General features: G+C 44.9%; 1 protein-coding gene across 1 annotated transcript in view; it reads left to right on the top strand.

Moving 5' to 3' along the window:
- Positions 1 to 285: 285 nt before the first annotated feature.
- Positions 286 to 21462, top strand: part of LOC135441708 (gamma-aminobutyric acid type B receptor subunit 1-like) — a gene marked incomplete at its 3' end in the record, with an annotated part of 40668 nt that continues 19491 nt past the window's right edge. Inside the window, exons 1-6 of the mRNA XM_064701253.1 lie at positions 286 to 564; positions 6322 to 6456; positions 12384 to 12554; positions 15704 to 15805; positions 16747 to 16812; positions 19531 to 19722. Coding sequence (XP_064557323.1) covers positions 319 to 564; positions 6322 to 6456; positions 12384 to 12554; positions 15704 to 15805; positions 16747 to 16812; positions 19531 to 19722 — 912 coding nt within the window. The remainder of the gene's footprint in view (positions 565 to 6321; positions 6457 to 12383; positions 12555 to 15703; positions 15806 to 16746; positions 16813 to 19530; positions 19723 to 21462) is intronic.

Here is a 21462-nt window from a genome sequence, read left to right as displayed (position 1 = left end):
CCAAAACCCCCCCAAAAAAAAAACCCCCCCAAAACCCCCCAAAAAAAAAAAACCCCAAAACCCCTCAAAAAAAACCCCAAAAAAAAAAAAAAAACCAAATCCCCCCGAACCCCCCTTCCCCCCCCCTCCTGACATCACTGCCCCCCTCCCCCAAACCTCCCTAAAAAACCCCAAAAAAACCCCCCCCCAAACCCCAAAAAAACCCCAAAAACCCCCTAAAACCCCCTCAAAAAACCCAAAAAAAACCCCAAAACCCCAAAAACCCCCCCAAATCCCCCCCAAACCCCCACCATGCCCCTCCCCCTCTGAACCCCCACCATGACCCCCCACCCTGTGGCCCCCCCCTGGCTCCTGGTGGCCCTTTTGGGGTCACTTTGGGGGTCGCTGTCGGGCTTGGGCGCAGGGAAGAAATCCGTCCACGTGGGGGCGCTGTTCCCAATGAGCGGCGGCTGGCCGGGCGGGCAGGCGTGTCTGCCGGCCGTCAGGATGGCCCTGGAGGACATCAACGAGCGCAGGGACATCCTGCCCGACTACGAGCTCAGGCTGATCCATTATGACAGCAAGGTCAGTGAGTTTGGGGCGAAAAATTGGGATTTTTTGGTGAAAATTTGAGGTTTCTAGGTCAAAAATTGGGGTTTTGGGGTCAACATTTGGGGTTGGAGAACATCAAGGAAGGATGGGATGTCCTACCTGACTATGAGCTCAGGGTCATTCACTATGGCAGTAAGGTGAGAGATTTTGGGGCGAAAAATTGAAATTTTGGGAAAAAACCCGGAGTTTTTTGGTGAAAATTTGAGGTTTTTGGGTGAAAATTTGAGGTTTTGGGGTCAAAAATTGGGTTTGAAGGACACCCAAAGGAAGGATGGGATGTTCTGGGCCCAGCTATGAGCTCAGGGTCACCCACTATGGAGGAGATTTGGGGTGAAAAAATGGAATTTTGGGGCAAAAATTGGGATTTTTTAGTCAAAATTTGGGATTTTATAGTGAAAAATTGGGATTTTGGGGTGAAAATTTGAGGTTTTGGGGTGAGGAACAAGGGTTGGAGAACATCAATGAGTGCTGCTCATACGACACCAAGGTGAGGGATTTGGGGTCAAAATTTGGGATTTTTGGGTCAGGATTTGGGGTTTTGGGGTTTGGGTCAAAATGGGGGAATTTGGGGTCAAAATGGGGGGATTTGGGGTCTGCCGGCCGTCAGGATGGCCCTGGAGGACATCAACGAGAGGAGGGACATCCTGCCCGACTACGAGCTCAGGCTGATCCACTACGACAGCAAGGTGAGAGATTTTGGGGCGAAAATTTGGGATTTTTTGGTGAAAATTTGAGGTTTCTAGGTCAAAAATTGGGGTTTTGGGGTCAACATTTGGGGTTGGAGAACATCAAGGAAGGATGGGATGTTCTATCTGACTATGAGCTCAGGGTCACCCACTATGACAGCAAGGTGAGAGATTTTGGGGGAAAAAACCTGAATTTTGGGAAAAAATTTGGGGTTTTTTGGTGAAAATTTGAGGTTTTGGGTGAAAGTTCAGGGTTTTGGGGTCGGAAGTTTGGGTTGGAGGACATCAACGAGAGGAGGGACATCCTGCCCGACTACGAGCTCAGGCTGATTCATTATGACAGCAAGGTAAAAAATTTGGGGGAAAAAATTTGGGATTTTTTGGCGAAAATTTGAGGTTTCTGGGTGAAAATTTGAGGTTTCTGGGTCAAAAATTGGGGTTTTGGGGTCAACATTTGGGGCTGAAGGACACCAAGGAGAGATGAGAATTCTTGCATGAAGAGGAGCTCAGGGTCATCCTCTATGGAGGAGATTTGGGGTGAAAAAATGGAGTTTTGGGTCCAAAATTGGGATTTTATAGTGAAAATTTGAGGTTTTTTGGTGAAAATTTGGGGTTTCTGGACCAAAAATTGGGGTTGGAGAACATCAAGGAAGGATGGGATGTCCTGCACGAAGAGGAGCTCAGGGTCATTCACTATGGCAGCAACATGAGAAAATTTGGGGCGAAATTTGGGATTTTTGGGAAAAAATTTGGGATTTTTTGGCGAAAATTTGAGGTTATGGGTGAAAATTTGGGGTTTCTGGGTCAAAAATTGGGTTTGAAGGACACCAAGGAGATGTGGGATGTCCTGCATGAAGAGGAGCTCAGGGTCATCCCCTATGGAGGAGATTTGGGGTGAAAAAATGGAATTTTGGGGCAAAATTTGGGATTTTTAGATTCAAAATACGGAATTTTGGGGTGTTGGGGTCAAGATTTGGGAGTTTGAGGTCGGAAGTTGGGGTTGGAGAACATCAACGAGAGCCGCTCGTCTGCTACACCAAGGTGAGGGATTTGGGGTCAAAATTTGGGATTTTTGGGGTCAAAATTTGGGATTTTTGGGTTTTGGGGTCAGGGTTGGGTTTGGGGTCAGGTTTTGGGGTCACCTGGATGGAAATAAAGGTGAGTTTGGGGTTAATTTTGGGGTCACCTGGATGGATTTGGGTGATTTTGGGGTCAGGTTTGGGGTCACCAATTTGGGATTGGGGTCAGGTTTGGGATTTGGGTTTGGGGTCAGATTTGGGGTCAATTTTGGGGTCACCTGGATGGATTTTGGGTGAGTTTGGGGTCAATTTTGGGGTCACCAGGATGAGATTGGGGTCAGGTTTTGGGGTCACCTGGATGGATTTGGGTGATTTTGGGGTCGATTTTGGGTCACCTGGATGGAAATGAGGTGAGTTTGGGGTTAATTTTGGGGTCACCAATTTGGGATTGGGGTCAGGTTTGGGATTGGGGTCAATTTTGGGGTCACCTGGATGAGTTTGGGGTCAATTTTGGGGTCACCAATTTGGGATTTGGATCAGGTTTGGGATTGGGATCAATTTTGGGGTCCCTGGATGGATTTGGGTGATTTTGGGGTCGATTTTGGGGTCAGGTTTGGGGTCACCAATTTGGGATTGGGGTCAATTTTGGGATTGGGGTCAATTTTGGGGTCACCAGGATGGATTTGGGTGAGTTTGGGGTCAGGTTTTGGGGTCAGGTTTGGGGTCACCAATTTGGAATTGGGTCGATTTTGGGATTTGGGTTTGGGGTCGGGGTTGGGATTGGGTCAGGTTTGGGGTCACTGGAAGGATTTGGGTGAGTTTGGGGTCAGATTTTGGGTCAGATTTTGGGGTCACCAATTTGGGTTTTGGGGTCAGGTTTGGGATTTGGGATTGGGGTGAATTTTGGGATCAGTTTTGGGGTCACCTGGATGGAAATGAGGTGAGTTTGGGGTCAATTTTGGGGTCACCAATTTGGGATTGGGGTCAGGTTTTGGGGTCACCAATTTGGGATTGGGGTCAGGTTTGGGATTGGGGTCAGTTTTGGGGTCACCTGGATGGATTTGGGTGATTTTGGGGTCAATTTTGGGGTCACCAGGATGAGTTTGGGGTCAATTTTGGGGTCAGGTTTGGGGTCACCAATTTGGGATTGGGATCAGGTTTGGGTTTGGGGTCAGATTTGGGGTCACCTGGATGGATTTGGGTGATTTTGGGGTCAATTTTGGGGACACCAGGATGACCAGGATGAGTTTGGGGTCAGGTTTTGGGGTCACCTGGATGGATTTTGGGTGATTTTGGGTCAGTTTTGGGGTCACCTGCATGGAAATGAGGTGAGTTTGGGGTCGATTTTGGGGACACCTGGATGAGTTTGGGGTCAAATTTGGGGTCCACCAATTTGGGATTGGGGTCAGGTTTGGGATTTGGGTTTGGGGTCAATTTTGGGGTCACCTGGATGGATTTTGGGTGAGTTTGGGGTCGGTTTTGGGGTCACCAATTTGGGATTGGGCTGAGTTTTGGGATTTGGGTTTGGGGTCAGGTTCGGGGTCACTGGAAGGATTTTGGTGATTTTGGATCAATTTTGGGGTCACCAGGATGAGATTGGGATCAGGTTTTTGGGGTCACCAGTTTGGGATTGGGCTGAGTTTTGGGATTTGGGATTGGGGTCAGTTTTGGGGTCACCTGGATGGATTTGGGTGATTTTGGGGTCAATTTTGGGGTCACCAGGATGAGTTTGGGGTCAATTTTGGGGTCACCAATTTGGGATTGGGGTCAGGTCTGGGATTTGGGTTTGGGGTCAATTTTGGGGACACCTGGATGGAAATGAGGTGAATTTGGGGTGAATTTTGGGGTCACCTGGATGAGTTTGGGGTCAATTTTGGGGACACCAATTTGGGATTGGGGTCAGGTTTGGGGTCACCAGGATGGGAGTGGGGTCAGGAATGGGATCAGGATATGGGACAAGAATTTGGGATTGGGGCCGGGATTTGGGGCCCCAAAAATCCCAATTTTCCTCCCCAAAAATCCCCATTTTTTCCCCAAAAGAATCCAAATTTCCCCCCAAAAAAATCCCAAATTTCCCCCTCCAAACCCCAATTTTTCCCCTCAAAAAATCTCCAATATTACCCCAAAAATCTCCATTTTTTCCCCAAAAGAATCCAAATTTCCCCCCCAAAAAATCCCAAATTTCCCCCTCCAAACCCCAATTTTTCCCCAAAAAAAATCTCCAATTTTACCCCCAAAACCCCAAATTTTTGTCCCAAAAAATCCCATTTTGCCCCAAAAATCCCCCCAAAAAATCCCCAAAAATCCCCAAAATTTCCCAAAAAATCCCCAAAATTTCCCCCCAAATTCCCAAAAATTTCCCCCCCAAAACCCCAAAATTTTTCTCAAAATTTTCCCCCAAAATTCGGAATTTTCCCCAAATTTCCGTCCGTCCCAAACCCCCCTCAAATCCCCCCTTCCCCCCCTCCATTGCCGTTGCCATGGCAACCATTGGATGCCGCTGAGCGTTGCCATGGCAACCTGGGGATGCTGCTGGGCGTTGCCATGGCAACGGTTCCCGGTTTCCGTGCCCTGAATTATTGATGGGAAAATGGGAAAAGGGGGGAGGGGAAACCCCGAATTTTGGGGTCCAAAATTGCCAAATTTTTTGGGGGAAAAAATTTGGAATTTTTTGGGGTGGAAAATGAGAATTTTTGGGATTTTTTTGGGGAGAAAAATGAGAATTTTTGGGATTTTTTGGGGGATTTTTAGGGGTTGAAAATTGGATTTTTAGGGGGTTTTAGGGGGTTAAAAATTGGATTTTTTGGGTGAAAAATGGGATTTTTGGGGGTGTTATTGTGATTAAAAATTGGAGTTTTTGGGGTAAAAAATGGGATTTTTGGGGGTATTATTTGGATTAAAAATTGGATTTTTGGGGTTGAAAATTGGGAGTTTTGGGGGCTGAAAATTGGATTTTTGGGGGATTTTTTGGGGGATGAAAATGGGAATTTTGGGGTGGAAAATGGGAATTTTGAGGTCATTTTTAACCCTTTTTTGGGGTAATTTTGTGGATTTTTGGGGCCATTTTTGGGGATTTTTGGGGCCATTTTTGGGGTAAATTTTGGGATTTTTGAGGCCATTTTTGGGGAAAATTTTGGGATTTTTGGGGTCATTTTGGGGCCATTTTTGGGCAACTTTTTTGACCATTTGTGGGGTAAATTTTGGGATTTTTTGGGGTCATTTTAGGGCCATTTTTGGAGCTTTTTTTAGGGTAAATTTTGGGATTTTTTTGGTAAATTTTGGGATTTTTTTGGAGCCATTTTTGGGGGAAATTTAGGGAAAATTGGGGCCATTTTTGGGGGAAATTTAGGGAAAATTGGGGCCATTTTTGGGCTTGTTTTGGTCGTTCTGGGGGGAATTTTGGGATTTTTTGGGGGGATTTTTTTGGGAATTTTGGGGTTTTTTGGCTCCAAACTGGTCTGTACTGGTCTGAACTGGGATTGTCCCCGATTGTCCCCTCAGTGTCACCTTGAATTGATGGGTCCAACCTCGAATTTTGGGGCAATTTTGGGGTTTTTGGGGCCATTTTTGGGCGGATTTTTTTGGGAATTTCGGGGGTTTTTTGGGGAATTTTGGGGTTTTTTGGGTCCAAACTGGTCTGTACTGGTCTGAACTGGGATTGTCCCCGATTGTCCCCAATTGTCCCCTCAATGTCCTTGAAGTTCTGGGTCCAACCTGGAATTTTGGGGTCATTTTTGGGGTTTTTGGGGCCATTTTGGGCGGATTTTTTTGGGAATTTCGGGGTTTTTTTGGGGAATTTTGGGGTTTTTTGGCTCCAAACTGGTCTGTACTGGTCTGAACTGGGATTGTCCCCTCAATGTCCTTGAATTGATGGGTCCATCCTTGGGTTTTTGCCATTTTTGGGGCCATTTTGGGGTCATTTTTGAGCGGATTTTTTTGGGAATTTCGGGGTTTTTTTGGGGAATTTTGGGGTTTTTTGGCTCCAAACTGGTCTGTACTGGTCTGAACTGGGATTGTCCCCTCAGTGTGACCCCGGCCAGGCCACCAAGCTCCTCTACGAGCTGCTCTACAACCTCCCGTTCAAGATCATCCTCATGCCCGGCTGCTCCAGCGTCTCCACCCTGGTGGCCGAGGCCGCGCGCATCTGGAACGTCACCGTGGTGAGGAAATTTTGGGAATTTTGGGGAAATTTTGGGAATTTTTGGGATTAGTTGGGTGTGGGGATTTTTGGGGAATTTTTTGGGATTTTTAGGGGTTTTTTTGGGGATTTTTTGGGGTTTTTTGCAGAATTTTTGGGGATTTTTTGGGATTTTTTGGGATTTTTTTCTGTGATTTTTTGCATTTTTTTGGGAATTTTTCTGGGATTTTTTGTACAATTTTTGGGGGATTTTTTGGGTTTTTTTGTGGATTTTTTGCAGAATTTTTGGGGATTTTTTGCAGATTTTTTGGTTTTTTTTTCTGGGATTTTTTGCACAATTTTTGGGATTTTTACACAAATTTTGGGGGATTTTTTGCAGATTTTTGTGGAATTTTTGGGGGAATTTTTTGGGATTTTTTGTGGGATTTGGGGGATTTTTTGGGATTTTTTACACAATTTTGAGGGATTTTTTGCAGATTTTTGTGGAATTTTTGGGGAATTTTGGGAAAATTTGGGTGTGGGGATTTTTGGGGAATTTTTTGGGATTTTTAGGGGATTTTTTTGTGGATTTTTTGGGGTTTTTTGGAGAATTTTTGGGATTTTTTGCAGATTTTTTGGGATTTTTTGGGGGATTTTTTGCAGAGTTTTTGGGATTTTTTACATAATTTTGGGGGGTTTTTTGCAGATTTTTGTGGAATTTTTCTGGGATTTTTTCCTGATTTTTTGGGATTTTTTCTGGGATTTTTTGCACATTTTTTGGGATTTTTTCTGGGATTTTTACATAATTTTTGGGGGGATTTTTTGCAGATTTTTTTGGGATTTTTAACATAATTTTGGGGGATTTTTTGCAGATTTTTTTGGGATTTTTTACATAATTTTGGGGGATTTTTTGCAGACTTTTTGGGATTTTTTCTGGGATTTTTGCAGATTTTTTTGGATTTTTTCTGGGATTTTTTGCACAATTTTGGGGATTTTTTACACAATTTTGGGGGATTTTTTATAGATTTTTGTGGAGTTTTTGGGGGAATTTTTTTGTGGATTTTTTGGGATTTTTTGGAGAATTTTTGGGGATTTTTTGCAGATTTTTGCAGAATTTTTCTGGGATTTTTTGGGATTATTTTGGGATTTTTTTCTGGGATTTTTTTGCAGATTTTTTGGGATGTTTTCTGGGATTTTTTGCAGATTTTTTGGGGATTTTTTACACAATTTTGGGGATTTTTTGCAGATTTTTTGGGATTTTTTTCTGGGATTTTTTGCAGATTTTTGTGGAATTTTTGGGATTTTTTACACAATTTTGGGGGGATTTTTTGCGGATTTTTTGGGATTTTTTTCTGGGATTTTTTGCAGATTTTTTGGGATTTTTTACAGAATTTTGTGGAATTTTTTACACAATTCTTGGGGATTTTTTACAGAATTTTGGGGTTTTTTTGCAGATTTTTGTGGAATTTTTGGGGGGAATTTTTGGGGATTATTTTGTGGGTTTTGGGATTTTTTCTGGGATTTTTTGCACAATTTTTGGGATTTTTTACACAATTTTGGGGGATTTTTGCAGATTTTTGTGGAATTTTTGGGGAATTTTGGGAAAATTTGGGTGTGGGGATTTTTGGGGGATTTTTTTGGGATTTTTAGGGGGTTTTTTGTGGATTTTTTGGGATTTTTTGGAGAATTTTTGGGATTTTTTGCAGATTTTTTGGCATTTTTTTCTGGGATTTTTTGCATTTTTTTGGGAATTTTTCTGGGATTTTTTGCACAATTTTTGGGGGATTTTTTGGGATTTTTTCTGGGATTTTTTGCAGATTTTTTGGGATTTTTTGCAGATTTTTGTGGAATTTTTTACAGAATTTTTGGGGGATTTTTTGCAGATTTTTTGGGATTTTTTGCAGATTTTTGTGGAATTTTTGGGGGAATTTTTGGGATTATTTTGGGATTTTTTTCTGGGATTTTTTGCAGATTTTTTGGGATTTTTTTACAGAATTTTGGGGTTTTTTTGCAGATTTTTGTGGAATTTTTGGGGGAATTTTTTTGGGATTATTTTGGGTTTTTTTCTGGGATTTTTTGCAGATTTTTTGGGATTTTTTACACAATTTTTGGGGTTTTTTGCAGATTTTTGTGGGATTTTTTACACAATTTTTGGGGATTTTTTGCAGATTTTTGTGGAATTTTTGGGGGAATTTTTTGGGATTATTTTGGGATTTTTTCTGGGATTTTTTACACAATTTTGGGGAAGGAAATTTTCTGGATTTTTGAGGATTTTTTGGCTTTTTATTATTATTTTTTGATGAATTTTTTGGGGGATTTTTAGGGAATTTTATGGATTTTTTTAAAGCTTTTTTGGATTTTGTTAAAGAAATTTTGGAGGGATTTTTTGGGGGAATTTTTGAATTATTTTTTGGGATTTTTTTGGGGGGGATTCTTCAAACCTTTCTTCATTTTTAAAATGAATTTGAATATTTTGAATATTTTGGGAATTTTGGGGAAAATATTTGGAAAATTCTCTTGAGTTTTTATGTATTAAAAAAAAATTAAATAACATTTCCTTGATTTTGTTTTGTTTTTTTTTAATAAAATAAAAACTTTTGGATCATTTCTGAATCTTTTGGGAATTTTATTTTGGGGAATTTTTGGGATTTTGGGGGATCCTTCCCTTCACTCCCATTCCCAAAATTCCTGCCTTGTTCTTCCCGATTTTTCCTTCACTCCCATTCCCAAAATTCCCAAATTCCTGAAATTCCCAAAATTCCCAAATCCTCACAAATCTTTCCCATTCCCAAAAATTCCCAAAATTCCCACAATTCCCATTCCCACCTTTCCCATAATTCCCAAATTTCCACCATTCCCAAACTCCCAAAATTCCCATAATTCCCAAAATTCCCAAAATTTCCATTCCTAAAAATTCCCACAATTCCCAAATCATCAAATCCCCAAAATTCCAACATTTCCCATTCCCACAATCCACCAAATTCCCAAATTTTGTAATTCCATAATTCCCAAAATTCCCAAAATTTCCATTCTCAAAATTCCTAAAATTCCCACAATTCCCATTCCCACCTTTCCCATAATTCCCAAATTTCCACAATTCCCCAAATCCCTAAATTTTGGAATTCCATCATTCCAAAATTCCCAAAATTCCCACAATTCCCATTCCCACCTTTCCCATAATTCCCAAATTTCCGCAATTCCCAAATCTCAGAAATTCCCATTCCCAAAATTCCCTCAATTCCCACAAATTCCCAAATTTTGGAATTCCATAATTCCAAAAATTCCCACAATTTCCATTCCCAAAATCCCAACAATTCCCATTGTTCCCATTCCCACCTTTCCCATAATTTCCCACAATTCCCACAATTTCCCCAAATTTTGGAATTCCATAATTCCCAAAAATTCCCATAATTTCCATTCCCAAAATTCCCAAAATCCCAAGAATTCCCAAATTTCCGCAATTCCCAAATCTCAGAAATTCCCATTCCCAAACTCCCAAAATTCCCACAATCCCCACGATTCCCACAATTCCCCAAATTCCCAAATTTTGGAATTCCATAATTCCCCAAATTCCCAAAATTTCCATTCCCAAAATTCCTAAAATTCCCATAATTCCCACAATTCCCAAATCATAAAATCCCCGAAATTCCAACATTTCCCATTCCCACAATCCCAAATCTCAAAAAAAATCCAGAAAAATCCCCCAAAATCCCCAATGAAATCTCAAAAAAAATCCCCAAAAATTCCCCATAAAAGAAATCCCCAAAAAATTGCCCAAAAAATTGTCAAAAAATCACCAAAAATTAAGGAAAAAAAAGGAAAAAAATCCCAAAGAATTCCCCAAAAATCCCCAATGAAATCTCAAAAAAAATCCAGAAAAATCCCCAAAAATTCCCAATGAAATAACAAAAAAAATCCACAAAAAATCCCCATAAAATCAAAATAAATCCAAAAAAAATCGCCAAAAAAGTCACCAAAAGTCAAAGAAAACATGTAAAAAAATTCCTAAAAATCCCCAAAAATTCCCAGTGAAATCTCAAAAAAATTCCATTAAAAATCCCCATAAAATTTAAAGAAATCACCCAAAAAAATCGCCCAAAAAATCGCCAAAAAATCCTCAAAAATTGCCAAAAAAATCCCCAAAAAATCCCCCCAAAAATCGCCAAAAAATCCCCAAAAAACCCCCCAAAAATTAAAAAAAAAATCTCAAAAAAATCCCAGAAAATCACCAAAAAATCGCCAAAATTTTGGGAATTTTTGGGAAATTTTTGGGAAATTTTTGAAATTTTTTTTAATGGAATTTTCTGGAATTCCCAGCTGTCGTACGGCTCGAGCTCGCCCGCGCTCTCCAACTGCAATCCAACCCCAAAAATCCCCCCAAAAGCCACCAAAAATTCCCAAAAAATCCACCAAAAAAATCCACAAAAGTCCCCCTAAAAAATCCCAAAAAAATCTCATTAAAAATCCAGAAAAATCCCAAAAAATCCCCAAAAGATCCCAATGAAATCTCAAAAAAATCCCAAAAGATCCCCAATGAAATATCAGAAAAAATCCAGAAAAATCAAAAAAAAATCCCCAAAAAAATCCCAAAAAAATTCCCATAAAATTTAAAGAAATCGCCAAAAAATTATCCAAAAATTAAAGAAAAAATATCAAAAAAATCACAAAAAATCACCAAAAAATGACCAAAAAATCACCAAAATTTTGGAATTTTTTGGGGAATTTTTGGGATTTTAAAAATTTTTTGGGAATTTTCTTTTCCCCAGCTGTCGTACGGCTCGAGCTCGCCGGCGCTCTCCAACCGCAATCCAACCCCAAAAATCCCCCCAAAAGCCACCAAAAATTCCACCAAAAAATCCACCAAAAAATCCACAAAAGTCCCCCCCCAAAATCCCAAAAATATCCCAAAAAAATCTCATTAAAAATCCAGAAAAGTCCCAAAAAATCCAAAAAAAATCCCAAGGAAATCTCAAAAAAATCCCAAAAAATCCCCAATGAAATATAAAAAAATATCCAGAAAAATAAAAAAAAAAACCCTAAAAAATTTCCCCAAAATTCCCCATAAAATTTTAAAAAATTGCCAAAAAATCGCCAAAAATTAAAGAAAAAATGTCAAAAAAATCCCAGAAAATTCCCAAAAAATCGCCAAAAAATCCCCAAAAAATCCCCAAAAAATCCATCAAAAAATCCCCCAAAAATCGCCAAAAAATCCCCCAAAAAATCGCCAAAAAATCCCCCAAAAAAACCCAAAAAATCGCCAAAAATTAAAGAAAATATGTCCAAAAAAATCCCAGAAAACTCCAAAAAATCGCCAAAAAAATCCCCAAAAAATCGCCAAAAATTCCCCAAAAAATCGCCAAAAAATCCCCAAAAAACCCCAAAAAATTGCAAAAATTAAAGAAAAAAATGTCAAAAAAATCCCAGAAAATTCCAAAAAAATCGCCCAAAAAATCGCCCAAAAAATCGCCAAAAAATCCCCCAAAAAACCCAAAAAATCGCCAAAAAATCGCCAAAAAATCCCCATAAAAATCGCCAAAAAATCCCCCAAAAAACTCAAAAAAATCGCCAAAAAATCCCCCCAAAAAACCCAAAAAATCGCCAAAAATTAAAGAAAAAATGTCAAAAAAATCCCACAAAATCCCCAAAAATTCCCAATGAAATCTCAAAAAAATTCCATTAAAAATCCCCATAAAATTTAAAGAAATCACCAAAAAATCGCCAAAAATTAAAGAAAAATGTAAAAAAAATCCCCCAAAATTCCCAATGAAATCTCAAAAAGTTCCATTAAAAAATCCCCAAAAAATTCAAAGAAATCCCAAAAAAATCCCCAAAAAATCCCCAAAAAAATCGCCAAAAATTAAAGAAAAAATGTACAAAAAATCCCAGAAAATTCCCAAAAAATCGCCAAAAAATTTGGAATTTTTGGGAAATTTTTGGAATTTTTTAAAATGGAATTTTCTGGAATTCCAGCTGTCGTACGGCTCGAGCTCGCCGGCGCTCTCCAACCGGCGCCGCTTCCCGACGTTTTTCCGCACGCACCCCTCGGCCACCCTGCACAACCCCACCCGCGTGCAGCTCTTCAAGAAGTGGGGCTGGACCAAGATTGCCACCATCCAGCAGACCGAGGAGGTCTTCACCTCGGTACGGGCTGGGACGGCAAAGTTCTCCTTGGGGGAGCCAAAGTTCTCCTTGGGTTCCTCATTGGGTTCCTCTTTGGTGGCCCCAAAATCCTCCTTGGGTTCCTCCTTGGTTCCTCCAATTCCAGCTTGGGTTTGGTGGCCCCAAAATCCTCCTTGGGTTCCTCCTTGGGTTCCTCTTTGGGTTCCTCCTTGGTGACCCCAAAATTCACCTCGGTACGGGGGGACACCAAAGTTCTCCTTGGGGGCACCAAAGTTCTCCTTGGGGACACCAAAATTCCTCTTGGTGGCACCAAACTTCTCCTTGGGGAACCCAAAATTCCTCTTGGTGGCACTAAACTTCTCCTTGGGGACCTCAAAATTGTCCTTGGGGACCTCAAAATTCCTCTTGGTGACCCCAAAATTCACCTCGGTACGGGGGACACCAGACTTCTCCTTGGTGGAGCCAAAGTTCTCCTTGGGGGAGCCAAAGTTCTCCTTGGTGGCACCAAAATTCCTCTTGGGGACCCCAAAATTGGCCTTGGGGACCCCAAAATTCCTCTTGGTGACCCCAAAATTCTCCTTGGTGGCCCCAAAATCTTCCTTGGGTTCCTCCTTGGGATCCTCTTTGGTGGCCCCAAAATCCTCCTTGGGTTCCTCCTTGGGTTCCTCTTTATTGGCCCCAAAATCCTCCTTGGGTTCCTCCTTGTGTTCCTCCAATTCCAACTTGGGTTTGGTGGCCCCAAAATTTTCCTTGGGTTCCTCTTTGGGTTCCTCCTTGGTGGCCCCCAAATTCTCCTTGGGGACCTCAAAATTCCTCTTGGTGACCCCAAAATTCACCTCGGTACGGGCTGGGACGGCAAAGTTCTCCTTGGGGGCACCAAAGTTCTCCTTGGGGGCACCAAAGTTCTCCTTGGGGACCCCAAAATTCTCCTTGGGGACCCCAAAATTGGCCTTGGTGGCACCAAAATTGTCCTTGGTGGCCCCAAAATTCTCCTTGGGTTCCTCTTTGGTTCCTGGGTTCCTCCAATTCCAACTTGGGTTTGGTGACCCCAAAATTTTCCTTGGGTTCCTCCTTGGGTTCCTCTTTGGTGGCACCAAAATTGTCCTTGGTGGCCCCAAAATTCTCCTTGGGTTCCTCTTTGGGTTCCTCTTTGGTGGCCCCAAAATCCTCCTTGGGTTCCTCCAATTCCAACTTGGGTTTGCTGGCCCTAAAATTCCTCTTGGTGACCCCAAAATCTTCCTTGGGTTCCTCCTTGGTTCCTTCTTTGGTGACCCCAAAATCCTCCTTGGGTTCCTCATTGGTTCCTGGGTTCCTCCAATTCCAACTTGGGTTTGGTGGCCCCAAATTCCTCTTGGTGGCCCCAAAATCCTCCCTGGGTTCCTCCTTGGTGACCCCAAAATTCTCCTTGGTGGCCCCAAAATCCTCCTTGGGTTCCTCCTGGGTTCCTCCAATTCCAGCTTCGGTTTGGTGGCCCCAAAATTCCTCTTGGTGGCCCCAAAATTGTCCTTGGTGGGCCTAAAATCCTCCTTGGGTTCCTCTTTGGGTTCCTCTTTGGTGACCCCAAAATTGTCCTTGGTGGCCCCAAAATTCCTCTTGGTGGCACCAAAATTGGCCTTGGTGGCCTCAAAATTGTCCTTGGGTTCCTCCTTGGTTCCTCCTTGGGTTCCTCCTTGGTGACCCCAAAATTCACCTCGGTAGGAACCCCAAAAATGCAAATGTGGGGTTGGGGACCCCAAAATTCCTCTTGGTGACCCCAAAATTGTCCTTCGGTTCCTCCTTGGTTCCTCTTTGGGTTCCTCCTTGGTAACCCTCAAGTTCTCCTTGGTGACCCCAAAATTCTCCCTGGGTTCCTCTTTGGTGACACCAAAATCTTCCTTGGGTTCCTTCTTGGTTCCTCCAATTCCAACTTGGGTTTGGTGGCCCCAAAATTCCTCTTGGTGGCCCCAAAATTGTCCTTGGTGGGCCCAAAATTGTCCTTCGGTTCCTCCTTGGTTCCTCATTTGGTGGCCCCAAAATCTTCCTTGGGTTCCTCATTGGGTTCCTCCTTGGTAACCCTCAAGTTCTCCTTGGTGACCCCAAAATTCCTCTTGGTTGCACCAAAATTCCTCTTGGGGACCTCAAAATTGTTCTTGGTGGACCCAAAATTCCTCTTGGTGGCCCCAGAATTGTCCTTGGTGGGCCAAAAATTCTCCTTGGGTTCCTCCTTGGGTTCCTCTTTGGTTCCTGGGTTCCTCCAATTCCAACTTGGGTTTGGTGGCCCCAAAATCCTCCTTGGGTTCCTTCTTGGTGACCCCAAAATTCTCCTTGGTGGCCCCAAAATCCTCCTTAGGTTCCTCCTTGGGTTCCTCCTTGGGTTCCTCTTTGGGTTCCTCTTTGGGTTCCTCTTTGGTGGCCCCAAAATTCTCCTTGGTGACCCCAAAATTCCTCTTGGGGACCCCAAAATTCCTCTTGGTGACCCCAAATCCTCCTTGGGTTCCTCTTTGGTTCCTGGGTTCCTCCACTTCCAACTTGGGTTTGGTGACCCCAAAATCCTCCTTGGGATCCTCTTTGGGTTCCTCCTTGGTGACTCTCAAATTCTCCTTGGTGACCCCAAAATTCTCCTTGGGTTTCTCCTTGGTGGCCCCAAAATTCCTCTTGGTGGCCCCAAAATCCTCCCTGGGTTCCTCCTTGGTTCCTCCAATTCCAATTTGGGTTTGGGGGCCCCAAAATTCCTCTTGGTGGCCCCAAAATTCTCCTTGGGTTCCTCCTTGGTGGCCCCAAAATCTTCCTTGGGTTCCTCCTTGGGTTCCTCTTTGGTGACCCCAAAATTCTCCTTGGTGGCCCCAAAATCCTCCTTGGGTTCCTCCTTGGGTTCCTCCTTGGTGACCCCAAAATTCTCCTTGGTGACCCCAAAATTCCTCTTGGTGCCCCCAAAATTCCTCTTGTTGGCCCCAAAATCCTCCTTGGGTTCCTCTTTGGTTCCTGGGTTCCTCCAATTCCAACTTGGGTTTGGTGACCCCAAAATTCCTCTTGGTGACCCCAAAATTCCTCTTGGTGACCCCAAAATCCTCCTTGGGTTTCTCCTTGGTGGCCCCAACCCCTCTGAGATGCCCCCAACCCCATTCTTGGGGTCCCCAACCCCATTTCTGGTGTCCCCAACCCCATTTTTGGTGTCCCCACGTCCCCACCAGACCCTGGACGACCTCGACCGGCGGGTGAAGGAGGCCGGGCTGGAGATCACCTTCCGCCAGAGCTTCTTCTCCGACCCCTCGGCGTCCGTCAAGAACCTCAAGGTGAGACCTCTGAGGTCCCATCCCACCCTCGGGACCACCCTGAGGTCCAACCCCACCCTCAGGTCCCACCAAACCTTCAGGACCACCCTGAGGTCCAACCCCACCCTGAGGTCCCACCACACCTTCAGGACCACCCTGAGGTCCAACCCCACCCTGAGGTCCCACCAGACCTTCAGGACCACCCTGAGGTCCCACCAGACCTTCAGGACCACCCTGAGGTCCCATCCCACCCTCAGGTTGGACCCTGAGGTCCAACCCCACCCTTGGGACCACCAAACCTTCAGGACCACCCTGAGGTCCCACCAGACTTTCAGGACCACCCTGAGGTCCAACCCCACCCTGAGGTCCCACCAAACCTTCAGGACCACCCTGAGGTCCAACCCCACCATTGGGACCACCCTGAGGTCCCATCCCACCTTCAGGACCACCCTGAGGTCCAACCCCACCTTTGGGACCACCAGAAGGTCCAACCCCACCTTCAAGACCACCCTGAGGTCCAACCCCACCCTGAGGTCCCACCACACCTTCGGGACCACCCTGAGGTCCCACCAAACCTTCAGGACCACCAGAAGGTCCAACCCCACCTTTGGGACCACCCTGAGGTCCAACCCCACCCTGAGGTCCCACCAGACCTTCAGGACCACCCTGAGGTCCCACCAGACCTTCAGGACCACCCTGAGGTCCCACCAAACCTTCAGGACCACCCTGAGGTCCAACCCCACCTTCAGGACCACCCTGAGGTCCCACCAGACCTTCAGGACCACCCAGACCTTCAGGACCACCCTGAGGTCCCACCAGACCTTCAGGACCATCCCTGACCATGGTGGACCTCCAAAACGAGGAGAAGCCGCCCCAAAAGTCCATCGGGGGTTGGGAGAAGGGTGGTTATATTTTATGCAAATGAGGTGGGCGGGGCTTCAAGGAACCGTCCAATCCCGCAGCGTCAGGACGCGCGGATCATCGTGGGGCTCTTCTACGAGACCGTGGCCAGGAAGGTCTTCTGCGAGGTGGGTGGAGATGGTGGGGATGGTGGTGGTGGACCATGGATGGAGATGGTGATGGTGGTGATGGTGGACCATGGATGGTGATGGTGGAGATGGTGGACCATGGTTGGAGATGGTGGTGATGGAGATGGTGGTGGTGATGGTCATGGTGGACCATGGAGATGGTGGACCATGGATGGAGATGGTGGTGATGGAGATGGTGGACCATGGATGGAGATGGTGGTGATGGAGATGGTGGACCATGGATGGAGATGGTGGTGATGGTGGTGGTGGTGGATTATGGATGGAGATGGGGGACCATGGTTGGAGGTGGAGATGGTGGACCATGGATGGAGATGGTGGACCATGGATGGAGATGGTGATGGTGGTGGTGGACCATGGATGGAGATGGTGATGGTGGTGGTGGACCATGGATGGAGATGGTGATGGTGATGGTGGACCATGGATGGAGATGGAGATGGTGGTGGACCATGGATGGAGATGGTGATGGTGGTGGTGGACCATGGATGGAGATGGTGGTGGTGGTGATGATGATGATGATGATGATGGATCAATGATGGATCAATGATGATGGATCAATGATGATGATGATGGATCAATGATGATGGACCATGGATGGATGGATGGATGGATGATGACGATGATGATGATGGATCATGGATGGATCAATGGTAGAACTTGGTGGATCATGGATGGATGGATGGAGATGGATGATGATGATCATGATGGTGATGATGATGATGGATCAATGATGATGATGGGTCAATGATGTTGGATCAATGATGATGGATCATGGATGGATGGATGGATGGAGATGGATGATGATGACAATGATGATGATGAATCATGGATGGATGATGATGATGATGGATGATGATGGATCAATGATGGATCAGTGATGGATCAGTGATGATGGACCATGGATAGATGGATGGATGGATGGATGATGATGATGATGATGGATCAATGATGGATCATGAATGGATGGATGCATGGAGATGGATGATGATGATGATGGATCAATGATGGATCCATGATGATGGATGGATGATGATGGATGGATGATGATGGATCAATGATGATGGATCATGGATGGATGGATGGATGATGGATGGATGGAGATGATGATGATGGATCAATGATGATGGACCATGGATGGATGGATGGAGATGATGATGATGGATCATGGATGGATGGAGATGGATGATGATGGATCAATGATGGATCAATGATGATGGATCAATGATGATGATGATGGATCAATGATGATGGATCATGGATGGATGGATGGATGGATGGATGGTGATGGTGATGATGATGATGATGGACCAATGATGGATCGGTGGTGGATCTTGATGGATCATGGATGGATGGAGATGGATGATGATGATGGACCAATGATGGATCAATGATGATGGATCATGGATGGATGGATGGATGGTGATGATGATGATGATGATGGATCATGGATGGATCAATGGTAGAACTTGGTGGATCATGGATGAATGGATGGAGATGGATGATGGTGGTGATGATGATGATGATGATGATGACGATGATGGATCAATGATGATAGATCGATGATGATGGATCAATGATGATGATGATGGATGGATGGATGGAGATGGATGATGATGATGATGGATCATGGATGGATCAATGGTAGAACTTGATGGATCATGGATGGATGGATGGATGGATGATGATGATGATGATGATGATGATGATGATGGATCAATGATGGATCAGTGGTGGAACTTGATGGATCATGGATGGATAGAGATGGATGATGATGATGATGATGATGATGATGATGATGACCATGCAGGTGTACAAGGAGAAGCTCTACGGCAAGAAGTTCGTGTGGTTCCTCATCGGCTGGTACGCCAACAAATGGTTCTGATGGTGGATCAGTGATGGTGGACCATGGATGGATGGATGGAGATGGATGATGATGGATGGAGATGATGATGATGGATCAATGATGATGGATCATGGATGGATGGATGGATGGATGGATGATGATGATGATGGATCAATGATGATGGATGGATGATGATGGTGAGGGAGGTGATGATGATGATGGATCAATGATGGATCCACGATGATGGATGGATGATGATGATGATGATGATGATGGATCATGGATGGATGGAGATGGATGATGATGGATCAATGATGGATCAATGATGATGATGATGGATCATGGATGGATCAATGGTAGAACTTGATGGATCATGGATGGATGGATGGAGATGGATGATGATGATGATGGATCATGGATGGATGGATGATGATGATGATGATGGATCAATGATGGATCCATGATGATGATGGATGATGATGGATCAATGATGATGATGATGGATCAATGATGATGGATCAATGGTAGAACTTGATGGATCATGGATGGATGGATGGAGATGGATGATGATGATGGACCATGGATGGATGGATGGATGATGATGATGATGGATCAATGATGATGGATCATGGATGGATGGATGGATGGATGGATGGATGGATGGTGATGGTGATGATGATGATGATCATGATCATGGTCATGATGATGATGATGGTGATGGATCATGGATGGATGGATGGAGATGGATGATGATGATGGATCATGGATGGATGGATGGATGGAGATGGATGATGATGATGGATCATGGATGGATGGATGGATGGAGATGGATGATGATGATGATGATGACCATGCAGGTCTACAAGGAGAAGCTCTACGGCAAGAAGTACGTGTGGTTCCTCATCGGCTGGTACGCCAACAAATGGTTCCGCACGCCCGACCCGTCCATCAACTGCACGGCCGACCAGATGGCCGAGGCGGTGGAAGGACACATCACCACCGAGATCGTCATGCTCAACCCCGAGAACACGCGCAGCATCTCCAACATGGTCAGCACAACCCTCGCGTGGTCTCCAGGGCAATGTTGGGTCAATGTTGGGTGGTCTCCAACATGGTCAGCACAAAGCTCGGGTGGTCTCCAGGGCAATGTTGGGTCAATGTTGGGTGGTCTCCAACATGGTCAGCACAACCCTGGCGTGGTCTCCAGGCCAAAGATTGGGTGGTCTCCAACCCAAACCATTGGGTGAACCTTGGGTGGTCTCCAAGCCAAAGCTTGGGGCAACCTTGGGTGGTGGCCAAGACAAACCTTGGGTGGTCTCCAAGCCAAAGATTGGATGGTCTCCAACTCAAACCTTGGGGCAACCTTGGGTGGTCTCCAAGCCAAACCTTGGGTGGTCTCCAACCCAAACCTTGGGTGAACCTTGGGTGGTCTCCAACCCAAACCTTGGGTGGTGTCCAAGCCAAACCTTGGGTGGTCTCCAACCCAAACCATTGGGTGAACATTGGGTGGTCTCCAACCCAGACCATTGGGTCAACCTTGGGTGGTCTCCAGGCCAAACCTTGGGTGGTCTCCAACCCAAACCTTGGGTCAACCTTGGATGGTCTCCAACCCAAACCATGAGTGGACCTTGGGTGGTCTCCAACCCAAACCTTGGCTGATCTCCAGCCCAACCACTGGGTCAAAGTTGGGTGGTCTCCAACCCAAATCTTGGGTGGTCTCCAACCCAACCATTGGGTCAACCTTGGGTGGTCTCCAACCCAAACCATTGGGTCAAAGTTGGGTGGTCTCCAATGGTGTCACCAATGTTGGGTCAATGTTTGGTGGTCTCCAACCCAACCATTGGCTGATCTCCAACCCAACCATTGAATGTTCTCCAACCCAACCCTTGGGTCAACCTTGGGTGGTCTCCAACCCAAACCATGAGTGAACATTGAATGTTCTCCAACCCAACCATTGAATGTTCTCCAACCCAACCCTTGGATGGTCTCCAACCCAACCATTGGGTCAACCTTGGGTGGTCTCCAATGGTGTCACCAATGTTTGGTGATCTCCAACCCAATCCTTGGCTGATCAACCCAACCGTTGAATGTTCTCCAACCCAGACTATTGAATGTTTTCCAACCCATCCATTGGCTGATCTCCAACCCAACCCTTGAATGTTCTCCAACCCAAATCTTGGATCAACCTTGGGTGGTCTCCAACCCAGACCATTGGGTGAAGCTTGGGTGGTCTCCAATGGTGTCACCAGTGTTGGGTCTATGTTTGGTGATCTCCAACCCAGACCATTGAATATTCTCCAACCCAACCATTGGGTGAACCTTGGGTGGTCTCCAACCCAAATCTTGGGTGATCTCCAACCCAACCATTGGCTGATCAACCCAACCCTTGGGTCAACTTTGGGTGGTCTCCAACCCAAACCATGAGTGAACATTGAATGTTCTCCAACCCAACCCTTGGCTGATCTCCAACCCAACCATTGGGTCAATGATGTTGGATGTTCTCCAACCCAAACCTTGGGTCAACCTTGGGTGGTCTCCAACCCAACCATTGGGTCAAACTTGGGTGGTCTCCAATGGTGTCACCAATGTTGGGTCAATGTTTGGTGATCTCCAACCCAACCCTTGGGTGAACATTGGATGTTCTCCATCCCAACCATTGAATGTTCTCCAACCCAACCATTGGGTGAACCTTGGGTGGTCTCCAACCCAACCAATGAATGTTCTCCAACCCAACCATGAGTGAACATTGGGTGGTCTCCAACCCAACCATTGGGTGAACCTTGGGTGGT

This window comes from Zonotrichia leucophrys, unplaced genomic scaffold (assembly GCF_028769735.1).
Source record: "Zonotrichia leucophrys gambelii isolate GWCS_2022_RI unplaced genomic scaffold, RI_Zleu_2.0 Scaffold_443_41994, whole genome shotgun sequence".
NCBI classification, from domain to species: Eukaryota; Metazoa; Chordata; class Aves; order Passeriformes; family Passerellidae; genus Zonotrichia; species Zonotrichia leucophrys.
The sequence above is the reverse complement of the archived record's forward strand: the minus strand, read 5'-3'. Positions and strand labels throughout refer to the sequence as shown.